The sequence below is a fragment of the Alligator sinensis genome, unplaced genomic scaffold, assembly GCF_000455745.1.
Source record: "Alligator sinensis unplaced genomic scaffold, ASM45574v1 scaffold277_1, whole genome shotgun sequence".
NCBI lineage: Eukaryota > Metazoa > Chordata > Crocodylia > Alligatoridae > Alligator > Alligator sinensis.
The window spans coordinates 4,038,078-4,052,302 of record NW_005841899.1 but is presented as its reverse complement, the minus strand read 5'-3'; the positions used below and the strand labels follow the sequence as shown (position 1 = coordinate 4,052,302).

The window sequence follows — 14,225 nt, the reverse complement described above, 5'->3', positions numbered from 1 at the left end:
TTCCACCTCACATATGACCCCTAAAAATATAAGCACTGAATATATGGAATCATTTTTCCTATGTGTGTTTGAAAAACTGATTTTTTTAAATTAAATGTCATTGTGAGTATGTATACCTCATATTAGGGGTTGGCGAAATGGTCCGTATTTGATTCAGATTTGGCCCGAATCGGGGACAGTGATTCTATTAGTTGATTTGGATCACTGTCCCGATTTGATTCAACCAAATCTGAATCTGAAGATTTGATGCTGATTCAGAAAATCAGCAATTAGGCCATAGACACAGCTTTAAATGTTTTTTCTACATACCTCGAGGTACCAGGCACAGCTCATGAACACTGGGGCAGATGAAGCATCCCACAGGAGCATGGGGGGAGGGGAGGAGTATGCATGCTCAGCAGCGCACCCAGAAATGGACCGGAAATACTTCCACTTCCCAGAAGTACTAAGTACTTCCACTTCCCAGTGGACCCAGCACTTACGGTCCACTTCTAAGTCCACTACCAAGCACACAGGTGGGCCCCCTCAAATTCTACCAGCTTGGCGATTGGCCATTAAGGAACCCTGGATGCCCCTCAGACCCAGGAAGAGTCAATTGCCCAGCCAGGGAGGCCTGGGGCGGGGGGTCCCTACGTGCTCCACGGTGGACCCAGAAATGGACAGGAAGTGCTTCTGGTCCACTTCCAGGTCTGCTGCTGAGTGCGCTGGGAAGCCCCCCGTGCTCCTGCGGGATGCTCCATCTGCCCCAGCATCGCAGCTTTCACGAGTCCCCTGGTACCTTGAGGTATGCAGAAAAAACATTTAAAGCTGTGTTTGTATCCAAATCGCTGAATCTTTCCGAATCTCTCCAAATCGATTTGGAGGGTTCCGATTCGATTCAGATAAATTAAAGGGTCTCCTGATTTGATTTGGATTCGGAGAGTTGGCCACCAAATCAGGTCAAAATTCCACTGAATCTAATCAGCAACCGAAGCTTCACACAGCCCTGCATATACTTTTCAAATTGCTCCTCCTCACTGAAAAAAACAAAACAAAGCAAACTTTCCAGAAGTAACCATTTTACTTTTTTACTTTTCTTGTTAAAACAGAGAAACTTTTTACTTTTTTCTGGAATTTTTTTAAGCTCATTGTTAGTTTGCAGTCCCATCTCTATAACCAGAATTCATATTATGTCTATATAAAGAACAAAACATAGACTTTTGTATCAAAGAGCACAGTATACATATTTCTTCAGGTACGGGTTATAGCAATTCTGAAAACAACATGGTTACTGAATTTTTGAAATGTAAAGCTACTGTACACAGAAAACACATAGCATCCTACATTGTACACACAATACAAGCATAATAAAAACTCTACGTGCAGAATTTTGGTACATTTTTTCTCCTTTTTTCAAGTTTCTAGAGTTGTTCATACATAACATCTGATATCATACTTGTTTGTGGAGGAATCCTGTGCAGAAACGTAGGATTCCGTTCCTAAAATACGTTATGCAATGTCCAGACTAGACTAAATATGTTGGGTGAAATCCTGGCCCATTGAAGTCAATGGTAAAGCCCCTGCTGACTTCAGTTGGGGCAAGATTTCATACTTGGTGTTGAAATTCTGACTATAGATAAGAGGTTTCATGCTAAGCCCTCTTTGTCCTATCACTCCTCATAAAGCTGCAACAATCTCCCTCCCAGCTATACAAAAAAGATTTTTAAGATTCTTCTCTTGGGGAGCCTGGCACTTACCCCTGTGCAGCTTGTCTGATGAAAATAATGTCAGCATCTACTCCTGGGTGTTAGGATTTGACTACAATCATACTCATATCATTACTGAAAATGATGCTTCCATCTTTTTTGTGGCTACATTCTGGCTGGCACAGAGCCTCTTGGAGGCGCTTCTTAAGATCAAGAGGTGCAGTGCCCATGAAGTTTTTAGTCCCTGTTAGGAAATCCATCATGTGACCCCCAGTCGTATCACCTTCAATAAAACATTTGGTGATATCCCAGCCAGATGGGAAATCGTACACTTGGTATTCAACTTCCATTCCATCCAAAATATCTTTGATGTCATCAGATGTGATGTAGTGGCCACTGTCAGTTAAGGGCAAGCAGTGCCTGTATTTCTTCCATATGCTGGCCCATCCACTGCTACCTGTTGAACGTAGTGCCAGAAAGGTTAGTTTCACAAGTCCAAAATGTTAAAATATTAGCAAACTAAGTAAATCTGCAAGACAAGTATTTTTGATCTAATATTTCACATCTCTTATTTTAAAAAAATCCTACCTGATAAAATTATGATCAGAAGTTTGCCATTTTGGTCCAGGCAGTTGTGGAAAAACTTGATGGTATTTGTAATATCATCCACACGGTAAAGCATCTACAAATCACAAAAAAGCAACAAACAGCTATACAGGCACAGTTACGTCATCCTGTCTTTGCAGTGCAACAGGGAATTTTTTAAGGCTTAACTCGTTTCATTGCACTATATAGACATGGTATGTCACAATCTATTCTCATTACAAATAACATTAATGTAGAACAAAGAGGTTTAAATTTCATGGTGAAACTGAAGGACTGTGGGAAGAGAAGCATGAGAAAAATCACACTGATAATCCAAGAGGAGTATCCTTGAACTGAATACATCAATCTCTGTCGAAGTTTTCTCTAGTGCTCATCATAGTACCTAATTGCTGACGCACACGCTGAGCTGAATCACCCAGCCCTGGATGAAGCTGACCACGTTTATGATGTGATGAAGTCTGGCATAAAAGATAATCTCTCCTCAATGGAAAATCAGCATGGGCAGATTCACAAATGAGCAATTTATGGAATTCTGCCTCTGTCTAACTTCTTTCCTGAGCAACATGTATACAACAAACAGGTACCTAGGACTGGAAGGGATCGTTTGGACCATCAGGTCTAGCCCCCAAATGGCATATGTTTGTGAGCAGTTATATATTAAATTAGATTAGTGGGTTCATAGACCCCAGGGACCATTATGTTATTCTAGTGTGACATTTTGTATATGGATTAAAACATCTTTTGGAGGAAGATCTAATTTCATTTTTTAATGCCAAGCAATGGTGAATGCCCCATGGTAAACTGTTCTGATGTTTAATTACCATAACATTTAAAACTTCATTCTCCAGCTTCCCACATCCTTTTGAAAGATGGAGAGCAGAACTGGACACAGTATTCTGGCAGTGGACTGAGGTATATACTGAGGCAAGATCACTACTCGGTTTCTACTTGTTATCTCTTTGGTTATACATGCAAAAAGATCAAATTAGCAGCTTTAGCCACAGATGGTTTATTGATATTAATTAATTTTAGCTTCCATTTATGACTAAAATAAACAATTTTGTTTCAATTTTATCTTCTGTGCATTAGGTATAAGTGTATTTCCTTTCTGTCTTCATAAATACAGGATTTTTTATTCCACACACAACTCTCATGTTTGTATTTAATATGTGCAAGGAAAATCCAATTTAGTTCTATGGGCCTGATCAAAAGCCCATGGAGTCAACTAAATGACTTCTATTGTCTTTAATGGACTTTGACCATAGTGCTATGTTCCCTACTAATGCAAACATTTTAGAAAGGTCAGAAGGTACTTAAGTAACTATACCCCAGACATAACAATAGCACAATCCTTAATTTACTGTTATCACCGATTATGTATCATGATATAGTTAAGTGTGCTGAGTTATTCATTAGCTTGGTAGGCTCTGAATACAGCAATCTGAGTTTTAAGTTGGCTCTTTAGGAATTTTGAGGAGACTTTCGTGAAAGGCATGCTGTTGCACTTTTGCCAATAACACAATTTCCTGTACCATCTGGCACTACCAGATGGTGCCGATCACTACTGGTGACAAGCTAGAGGACTATCTGGACCACAGACCTGATCCAATTAAACAGTTCCCAAAGGTACAACGCAAGTTCGGGGCACCATGGTGCTCATTTCTGTACAAACTATTAAACAGACATGGTCCCCGCTCCCTAAAAAAGAGCAAGCGACCTAAACCAGATCTCATGGCACTCCAGGGTGCCACAGAAGCCTGTCTGAGAATCACTGATCTCAACAGACATAACTAGGAGGGTGCTCCAGAGAGTAAGGGAGCATACAAGCAAAGTTGTTAGAGGAAAGAGGGACACAGCTGGAGACAGAAAAATGTAATATGGGGGAAAGGAGGAATGCAGGAGAGTATAGATGCAGAGTGATCCAGTTAGGACAAACAAGTAGGGCAAATGTTTGGGACAATGAGGAGACAACTCTTTTTCCCTACTACCAAGGTTGCAGGGTAAGGAGGAAGAAGATAGTCCCAACTTGGGTCTGGTGGGGATGGTAAGAGCAAGCCTCTAACAAGGAAAGATGGCTTGCATTGTACACATTTTTACTGGCTAGTTCTCTGGTGCATTGAGTTAGTAAAGTCACAGCCCAGTTAAATCACATCCCTGGTGTCCTATCTTTCTTCCTGCATTAGCCAGGATGGTGGCCTTTAGCTCTGCTAATGTATATGTCTCCAGAGTGTTGTAGCTCAGACACTTCAAACTAGATTTTATTTTTGATGGTCTGGAGAGTGACTCCTAGAAGAACTGGGCAGGGAAAAGTGGAGGGAATGTGTGTTGATAGAGGTTATCCATCTGAGAATTTCTCTTTCACAAAATTAAACATGGTGTAAAATATTAAAGAAACATGAGTAACTACTACTACCTGCTATCTAATTGTATGATCTACAGGACTAGTCACTTATAAGGCAAGTTAACCTTGTAAAATAAAGTTAATGACTGTTTCGGCCAGGGAGGCAATATAATTTTAATGCTTCACCTGAAAAGCAACCTGCCATTTCCAATGCAAATCAAGTTAACGCATTGTGTTACTTAGATGCTATCACTGCCAGAACATTTTCATCCCCTTATTGATATCACAGACCAACCACAAGGGATTCTGTGTGGCCAGCAATAGAACAGCAAATTGGGCTCTGTAACAAAGAGTAGGATGGCTTGTATGAAGGAATTTTTTACAATTTTTTGTCAGATTTTCTGCTGGCATTTTTCGTCATCCCATGATTATGAATTCACACCCACTATCAGAGAAGAATCTCAGCAAGATCCATGTCCCCTACCAATGCATGAGTTTTATAAATCCCTTCATATAAGGCATGTTCCAGGCTTTCTAAGCTGTTGCCATCATCCCTGCATAACAGCTGAATTAATTTTGCCCATTGTAACATGGTCTACCTCTGTGGCTCCTCAAGACCCTGCATTGCACCTTGGATAACTGCTACATTACTATTCATCACAATTGATGATATGCACATTTATTTCATAGAAAGTAGCTTTCAGATAAATAGCCCCCGCCACACCACAACAATTGCTTTAGCCTCACCTTAGATCCATTCTCTCTCACACTCCGTTGAATTTTTTGCTGCATTTACAAGTTAAGGGAAGTAGGAACCAGAATACTGAAAAGTGGAGATGTGGATGAACTGTTCACAAGGTAAGACCATTAAAGAGTCTTGTAAACCAGGTGTGAGGAAATGCTCAGTAACAAACTGTTAATTCCCACATTCCTATATTGTAATAATTTGATTTGAAGATGAGTTTAGCCCTGAAGACCTTGCAGAGTTTTGGTCTTTCCTTTGCCATTTGGCAATAATTGCCCCCCTGCATTGTCCTAGGAGCACTGACCACACCCAGAACCAATATTCAGGCTACAGTGCTGGAACATATTTAAGTTGGGTTTTACTTAAACCAGCAGGTTTAGGTTGCAATTCTGAGTGGTGGAAAAGAAATGATTCAACAGTGCCAACCCATTTGGGAGAACCTTGGGTGCTCCTTGACTGAGTTCAAGACCACACTGGGATATTTTTTGTGGCTGATTGATTGGTTGTACTTCTGCCAGAAAGGTGGTAAGTGACCATACAGAACTCATTTGATAGATTGTATGTTAAAACAATCACAGAGAAGTAGGGCTGGAAAGGACCTTATGAGTGCCTATACATGAGCATGGAGGCTGCTCCGATGCACTGGAATTCCATTTGATTATTTGAGTTTGCTGGAGTGTGGCAATTACCATGCTCTGGCAGCCTCCTATGTCTCTGACTGCACAAATACACACTGGGAAATGACAGACGTGGCTGCAGTACTGCAGAGAAGAACCCAGGAGTTACAGTGGTCTATAAGCAGAATGTGAGCCACTGTGCTCTTGTTGCAAAAAAAGACCAATAGCATACTGGGTTGTATTAACAGGAGTATCACTTGCAAATTAAGAGAAGTGAATCTTCCACCTTGTTCAGCACTGGAGTACTGTGTCCACTATTAAGCCCCACACTTCAAAAAGGATGTGGATAGATTGGAAAGAATCCAACAGAGACCAATTAAAATAATTAGAGGCCTGGGAAGTATACTTTATAAGAAAAGGCTGAAAGAACTAAGGGTTATTTTGTCTGAAGAAGAGAACACTGTAAGGGGATTTTAAAACAGTCTTCAAATACCTGAAGGGAAATTATAGAGAGAATGGAGAGGGACTTTTATCTTCCTCATAGGGAATAGACCTTGGAACAATGGCTTCAGGCTGCAGCAGGGGAAATTTAGAGATTAGGAAGAACTTTCTGACTATAAGGGTGGTTAAGCATTGGAACAAGCTACCCAGAAGAGTTAGAGACCATAATGATATTCTCCATCCTTTCAAATTTTCAAGAGCACATTGGACAGACACTTGCTGGAATGTTTTAGCCTGGGATGAGCCTGGATTAGATGACCAGGTGACTAGATGACCATCTGCTGGACTAGATGACCTTGTGAGGCCCCTTGCTATGATCCTATTAATTCAAAAGAAGGGGTAAGAAGAAAGAAAAAGAAATAGATTTGAGAACAGATAAAATAAAACTTTTGGTTTCAACAAAAGCAGATTAAAAAAAAACCCAAATGCATAAGTTTTATAATAACCAAACCATCTTTTTAAAAGTTTCCAGTGAAAAATTTTAAATGGCTCTCCTGCAGATCCCTGTAACAGGGCCGGGTTCCCAAAGGTGGTCATGGCACCCCCAGGTGACCAAATGACTCCTGTTTAACTCTGCCTCTAAGCTACCCTCCCTTTGCTCTCACCTGACAGGCCTCAGTGTTCTTAATAGATTTGGAAAGGGAGGCTGCCCAAGGGTCTCAGAGTAAGCCTTGGCCTGTCTTCTGGCCAGCATATCTCACTTGGATCACAATCTATCCTTATGCTAGATGACCCCTCCTGGCCTGTACATACCCCACAGGACACCAGATGCTGTATGGGCTTTTTATGACCTCCATCCTTCCCTACAACCATGCCCCTACCCCCCCAGGTATTACCAATCACTCATCATTGGGCACTCAGCCCCCAATCTCTGTTCCAGTCCATTCAGGCCTCCTTGCCTTTTCTCAGTCTCTGCCTCTGGGCCTCAGTCGCTGCCCATCCTAGCGCTCAAGCTGTTATTTTTCTGTCTACTTCTGGGCTATGGGCCCCAGGCTCTAGTTCTAACCCCTTGGGTTGTGGGCTCCCTAGCCCTGTTTATTCTCATCCACTTTAAGCTATGGGCTCCTGGCACCAGTTCTCACCTCTGTCAAGCTGGGGTTCTGCCCCTCTGAGCTACAGGCCACTAGCCACAGTCCTTGCCCCACATGGGCTTGCCCCTTGGGTCACTGTGCTTCAGTCTCTCACTCTCCTCTAGGCTTGCTTCCCCTGACCAGAACCTATTCTGTGTTTTGGGCCCTGGCCCCTAGCGGGGCTCCCCAACACAGTCACATGCCACTCTGGCACCACTAGGACCTCCTAACCTCCCCTATCAGTGCCATCCTGTCCTCTGGTTATAAATATACCCAAAATGTAAGCACCCTGGCCACCACACAACCTGTAAGCCTACTGGCTATATCAGGAACCTACCCCAGTAAGCCTTTAATTCCTTACTTGTGGTCTTCATGGCAGACAGCTCCCAGTATATCTCTCAGCTATGGTTCCTTGAGTACAGAGCTCCTTCTCTGGGCAGCTTGCCATCCTCAGGGCAAGCAGCCTGAGCCAGTCACTACTGTAGAGTCCTTTCAGGGCAGAGCTCCTTCCCTGGCCACCTAACTCAAGTCCTGGGCTTTTGTACTTCCTAAGCCTTGCCCCTGCAGGTCAAGTGACTCTCCCCACCACCTGCAGGGATTGCTCATTAGGACCTGCCATCCAGTTTCCAAGGGAGCTTATGATTACTGCTACTGCTGCTTCCTTGTTGCCCAGTTAGGCACTGCCCTATTGTCTTGTGGCAGCAGAGCTACTCCTGCACTAGGCACTCCTGCCCTTTGGTATCTAATTGCCTGCCTTCTTGTAGCCAGCTCGCTCTGAGCAGTATTCCCTTGGCTGGCTGCAGATGTTCCCCTGTGCTCCAATTTAATGGAATCTAGACTAACATTACTTTTTTCTCTCACTTGTTGCATTTTATTTTTAATTACAATTAATTAGTAATGGCAGGAACTGTTACAGGTTTGCACAGAGCTTACTGGTGGTCTTATTACAAGGGGTCTTGCATCTTCTCCTGCCAAGTCTTTACTGGGAATTGTCAGAGAAATGACTGTAGACTAGATGGAGCACAGGTCTATTCCAGAGTGGTAACTCTTAGTCTTATTATGAGTTTTTTTGTCACTTACAGAAGGTAAATATTTTGGAGTTAACACTGCATATTTTTCTGTATCCTTTATGCCTAATTGAATACCATTTTGAATGTTACTGCAATGCGAATAATAAAAAAATCATAAGAAATAGGATTGATGTGATTTCTAATGCCACTTTCAAAGAGAGATGGTTATATCCCAAGGTCATCTACATAATGCATAGAGAGTTAGTATGCAGTTCAATAAGCCTGCAGAACAAGGGAAACAGGGTAAAACACCCTATTAATCAAAGCCATGCTGCTTAAAAATCAGGATGCCACACAGAGCAAGAATGCTTGCTCACACTCCAAACTGGCTGCTGGGTACTCAGTATGTATGAATGCCATGTAGTAATTGTTACCCAGTTCTACACTCTCCACAGCAACCACAATATAAAAATCAAGGCATCCTGCAGTAAAATGAAGATGATGGTATGACTTTTTCCAAGCATGTGAGAATGTACCTGGTGATATATAGTGATCATTTCAGCAAGTAATTCTCTCTTGCGGAATACAATTGATAGTTATTACCTTGCACAAATCGTCCCCATTTCCAAGGACTGTGCAGTGACATCAGCAAAAGAGGATGATAAAACTGATGTTCAGGCACCACAGTGATTAGATTCAATGGCAGGTTTGGGGACAACGGATTTTAGCTCATCACCAAGAGCAGAGCTTTAAGGCAGCCCTCAGTATTGACCTAGGGGAAAATCTCTGAGAGAGAATATGTTCATTTTCTATTCCCACTACATCATTAACTTCTGCAGAGATTAGTGCCAGTTTGTTGTGATTTTCTGCTGAGGACATGTGCCCACTGGGACCTGATTGTAATCACCATGTTCTTTCAGATAGGCCACTGAAAAGCCCAAAAGCCTGGTAGTAATGACTTTTGGATATAACACACTCAGGCTGGGCTTGAATCAAACAAAATCTGTCACGTTATAAAAATGTCTATAAAGTGTGCGGGGGGGAGATCAGGATGTGCCCCTCAGTGCTCAGAACCTTCTGACATGAGGTCCTGTCTCAACAGAAGGTTTTATAACCACAAAAATCATATTACAATAATATTTCTTTACCTGAATCATATGTATGAAGTCAAATTTCTTTGGTGCATTTTTCTCTTTCACTTGCTGTTCATACTCAGTGGAAGTTATCTGGTGCCAAATAAATGAGACATTCTGAAGATCAGGAGATTTATTAATTAATGCTGTTTATAAAGTAAAAAAAAACAAACGAACATGAATTTCACCAAAAAAAAAACAAACCCCAAACCACCTAGGTTAATATTCGTATCTACCTTGTATCAAAACACAGGCATCCTCTTGCCTTAACAATGTGTGCCATACCTTTGTATGATGCAGCATGCTGTGGATTGGGTTCTATGACTTCATTATTAATCAAGACTCCTGGGTGCTGTGCCTGCATTATCTTGATCATTTTCAAGTCCTGTTCACCTAGACAATAAATACGTAGTAAATACTTTTAAAATATCAAAAAAGAAGTCCATTATGAAGCAGTCAGCTATTACATCATCTGATTAAAATCATGCCTTTTCTAATTTTTTTACAGTAAAATATAATCTAGTTACGGTAATAATCTAGTAGGTGGTTCAAGCACTGACACTGAACACCTTCAAGAGAAATTTGGATGCTTATCTTGCTGGGATCCTATGACCCCAGCTGACTTCCTGCCCCTGGGACAGGGGGCTGGACTCAATGATCTTCCGAGGTGCCTTCCAGCCCTAATGTCTATGAAATCTATGAAATCCCAGTACCACTGTCCCCATACAAGCAGTTTGCATAGTATAAACAGAAAAATGTAACAGAACAAGGAATAATGGGACATAGAAACAATGAAAGCTAAGCAATAATGGGACCTACTAAAGGTGGTACTTACTTGGTTACATGGCAAACCAATCAAAGTAATTAGGATAAATAAACAATGTTAGGTATCGGCTTAATTTTAAGCAAGCTGGACAAAGGAGTGATTATTTATCCTAGGGTAACTGGTTCTTTCAAATGTGTTGTCCACACAAGTTCTACAGAAGTTTCTGGTCAGTAGATTCCACTGGGGCTGCACATGATACCTATGTGATTTCACATCATCCAAAATGACAACACAAGGGCAAGAGTGGGATAAGCCACCCTTCAGTTCTTTTGCCAGAAGTGTTGGACTCTAATAGCAGGGAAGGTGACTGGATTGTAGAATTGTGTGAACAATGTGTCATATTTTGTTGCATGCATATAATACACACCTTTCCCCCCAAAATCAGCCTCCCTCCCTCCCCCCAATTTGGCACATATTAAGCAAGAAGCTATTACTATCCAAGATAGGTGCACCCTGCTTTGACTCCTGGTCTAAAGTGCAACAGTTGTGGCATTACTATTCAGGCAGTTGAAGGAGTCAATTGACTTTATGTCTAATTGTTTTTCACTCCACAGGTGTTAACAATTGCCTTTCATTTTTAATGGTCTCTATCTTCCACTAATCAAGCTAACCTTTCTTAGGAACATTTTTAAGTCTGCTAGCTATTTCTCATCTCTTTTCTCCCATTTCACAGATCTCGAGACTCTTTCAAAACCACAAATCTATTCAAAACCATAGATCTACCCATGGAGACCAGTCTTCAGTGGCAGCTAGGGTTACAGCTTTAGTTAAGCAGGAAAGGAAGAATGAGTCAGCAAATGATTAGGCTCTTTCCCTGTCCTATGCAGCCACCTCTCTAGAAAAATCCTTTTTTCCTCATGCTGCCTTTCAAAAACAAAGTGTGTATTATATTCTGGGGCATGTTGTACACACGCAAATGTGGTATTTTGATGAACAACAATTATTGTTCATCAGGATTGTATGGTAATCAATCTTTTTTTCTTCTTCAAGTGATTGGACTACTTGTGGTGTTCTTGCTTGATGAATTCTTCTGGCATCGCTGGGAAGTCTGGATCATCTGGAGACATGTATACCAGTATTATTAAGACTGGTGATATTAAGGGAGACATAGTGCTGGGATGCTCAAACAAAACACCTCTTTTGTTTAGCACCCACATAATTGGGTATAGGTACGTGATATGACCCTGGCTCTAAAGATTGTATGGTGACTTGCGGCTGTGTTTCAAGCCTAAATACCGGAGAAGACTAGTCCATCTAGCGCAGTAGTTTTCAAACTCTTTTCATTTGCAGACCCCTAAATATTTTCTAATGGACGTGTGGACCCCTTTGGAAATTTTGAGTGGAGGTACAGACCTCCTTTGAATTGTAAGTGTGATTGATTGATCATAGTCATCTTCTGCAGACCTCCTTAGACATAGTCTGTGGATCCCCAGGGGTCTGCAGACCACAGGTTGAAAACCACTGATCTGGAGCTATCATAATCATATGCAATCTGTTTCAGTCTCCTGAAGACCTTGGATGTCATGGAGATTGATCAAATGGCACCCAACAACACTAGCATTCAAGGAAAAAAAGTTCTGAGAGTAATCCTGGGTTTGTACCTCCTCTGGAGAAGACTATGTGACAATTATTTTTCTTATCTGTTGGAAGCACGTGTTCCTTTGGGATCCAAACTTGCAAAAAAGATAGTCTGTAAGTCTGTGCCTTTAGAATTCATAGTTCTCAGAAAACTTCCTACTGATCACCACTGTCAAGGTGTTTTGAAGGTCAAGAACATAATGTGTTCTGGTGTGACTTGACTAAAAAGGTACTAATTTGACTTCCAAGCATGGTGGAAATGATCTCTATTGACATAGGGCATCACTGTGGTGGTATACTTTGGCATTTGAGTTACTGACCCCTGAAGAAGCAGAAAACTCTGGCATGCCAGGCAGATAGCTCTAAGCAGTTCATATGCAAATGAGATTCTAAAGGCTCCTCCAGTGACAATACTTAAAATTAATCCAGAAGAGCCACCCCATCCCTCTGTGGTGGCATCAGTCACCAGAGGGTTGGCAAGTAAGAGTACAGAAAATAGTGTTCCATGTGCAGAGAGTCTTTCCACCAGTTTATCAGTATGAAAACTTCTTGTGGTACTATGTCTATTACATGTATGTGGGGTCTGACTGGAAGGGATATGGATTTTTATTACTTTTCAAGGAAAATGACTGAAATCTGGCAGCTGAATTACGTAAGTGCAGAAGGCCAGGGGAAAAGGACCTGGTAGTGGGGGTCTACTACAGACCTCCTCATCAGGATGATGAGCTAGACGAGATATTCTCCAGGCAGCTCTCAGAGGCCATTCAGGCAAGGGAGGTGGTGGTCATGGGGGATCTAAGTTACCTGGACATCTGGTAGGAGGAGCAGACAGCCAAAACAAACCGCTCATGTAGGTTCTTATACTGTGTGCAGGACCTCCACCTAACCCAGGTGGTGTCCAGTCCCACCAAGGGTACTGCCTTGCTAGACCTCATCTTAGCAACAGGTGATGATCTTGTGGGGAACCTGCGAGTACACAGTAACCTGGGAGATAGTGACCATCACTTGATAGAATTCACTATCCAGTGAAGGGTGGGAAAAATATCCAGTGAGGCTAAAATGTTAGACTTCAGAAGGGTCAACTTTAGTAAACTTAGAAGGCTAGTTAGTGAGGTGGCAGAACTCAAGAGCATAGAGCAAATGGGGGTCCAGGAGGGTGGAGGTTTCTCAAGGGAGTGATTCTTGGGGCACAAAAGGAGTCTATCCCCTTACACAGGAAAGAGGGTAAGGGGATAAAAAAACCTCCTTGGCTGAACAGGGAACTCCAGGAAAGACTGTGGGGAAAAGAAAGAGATGTATAGGCAGTGGAAGCAGGGGGAGTCACCAACGAGGAATATATCTCCCTGGCACGTTATTGCAGGGAATCAGTTAGGCAGGCCAAGGCAGGACTGGAGCTTAGGTTGGCTACAACAATTAAGGACAAGAAAAAATCCTTCTACAGATATACAGTGAGCAAAAGGAAGGCACAGAGTAACATAGGGCCCCTGCAGGACAAATCAGGACAGTTGGTGGTTGACATAAGGAAAAAGGCGGAGCTCTTCAATGAGTTCTTTGCTTCAGTATTCCTAAGTACTGACTAAGACAGTCCCCCCACCTTGAACATAGACAGATCTCCAAAAGGCACCAGACTGCCAAAGGTTAGTGCCAACTTAATTAAGGAGCACTTGGAGGGGCTGGATGGGTACAAGTCAGCCAGCCCAGATAACCTCCATCTGCAGGTGCTGGAGGAATTGGCCAGTGTCATAGCTGAGCCACTGGCATGGCTGTTTGAGTACTTATGGTGCTCTGGCCAGGTTCCTGAGGACTGGAAAAGGGCCAATGTGGTGCCCATTTTTAAGAAGGGGAGCAGGGATGAGCTGGGTAACTTTAGGCCAGTCAGTCTTATCTCTATCCTTGGGAAAATACTGGAAAAAATCATCAAAGAGCACATTTGTGAAGGCCCAGCAGGGGAATTGATGCTGAAAGTAAACTAGCACAGGTTCATCACAGGTAGATCCTGCCTGACAAAACTTATAGCCTTTTATGACCAGGTCACACACTGCCTTGACACAGAAGCTGAGGCTGATGTCATCTACCTGAACTTTAAGAAGGCCTTCGACACAGTCTTCAATCC

General features: G+C 42.2%; 1 protein-coding gene across 3 annotated transcripts in view; it reads right to left on the bottom strand.

The window, feature by feature from the left end:
• Positions 1-1,060: 1,060 nt before the first annotated feature.
• LOC102388422 (carnosine N-methyltransferase 2) overlaps positions 1,061-14,225 on the bottom strand; it is a 32,159-nt gene continuing 18,994 nt past the window's right edge. For all 3 annotated transcript variants that reach the window (XM_006018389.3, XM_014517307.2, XM_025197557.1), the window contains 4 exons: positions 9,994-10,101; positions 9,724-9,854; positions 2,274-2,367; positions 1,061-2,142 (listed from right to left, as the gene is read on the bottom strand). In XM_006018389.3, the coding sequence (XP_006018451.1) occupies positions 1,787-2,142; positions 2,274-2,367; positions 9,724-9,854; positions 9,994-10,101 (689 nt within the window). In that variant the 3' untranslated portion in view covers positions 1,061-1,786. The remainder of the gene's footprint in view (positions 2,143-2,273; positions 2,368-9,723; positions 9,855-9,993; positions 10,102-14,225) is intronic.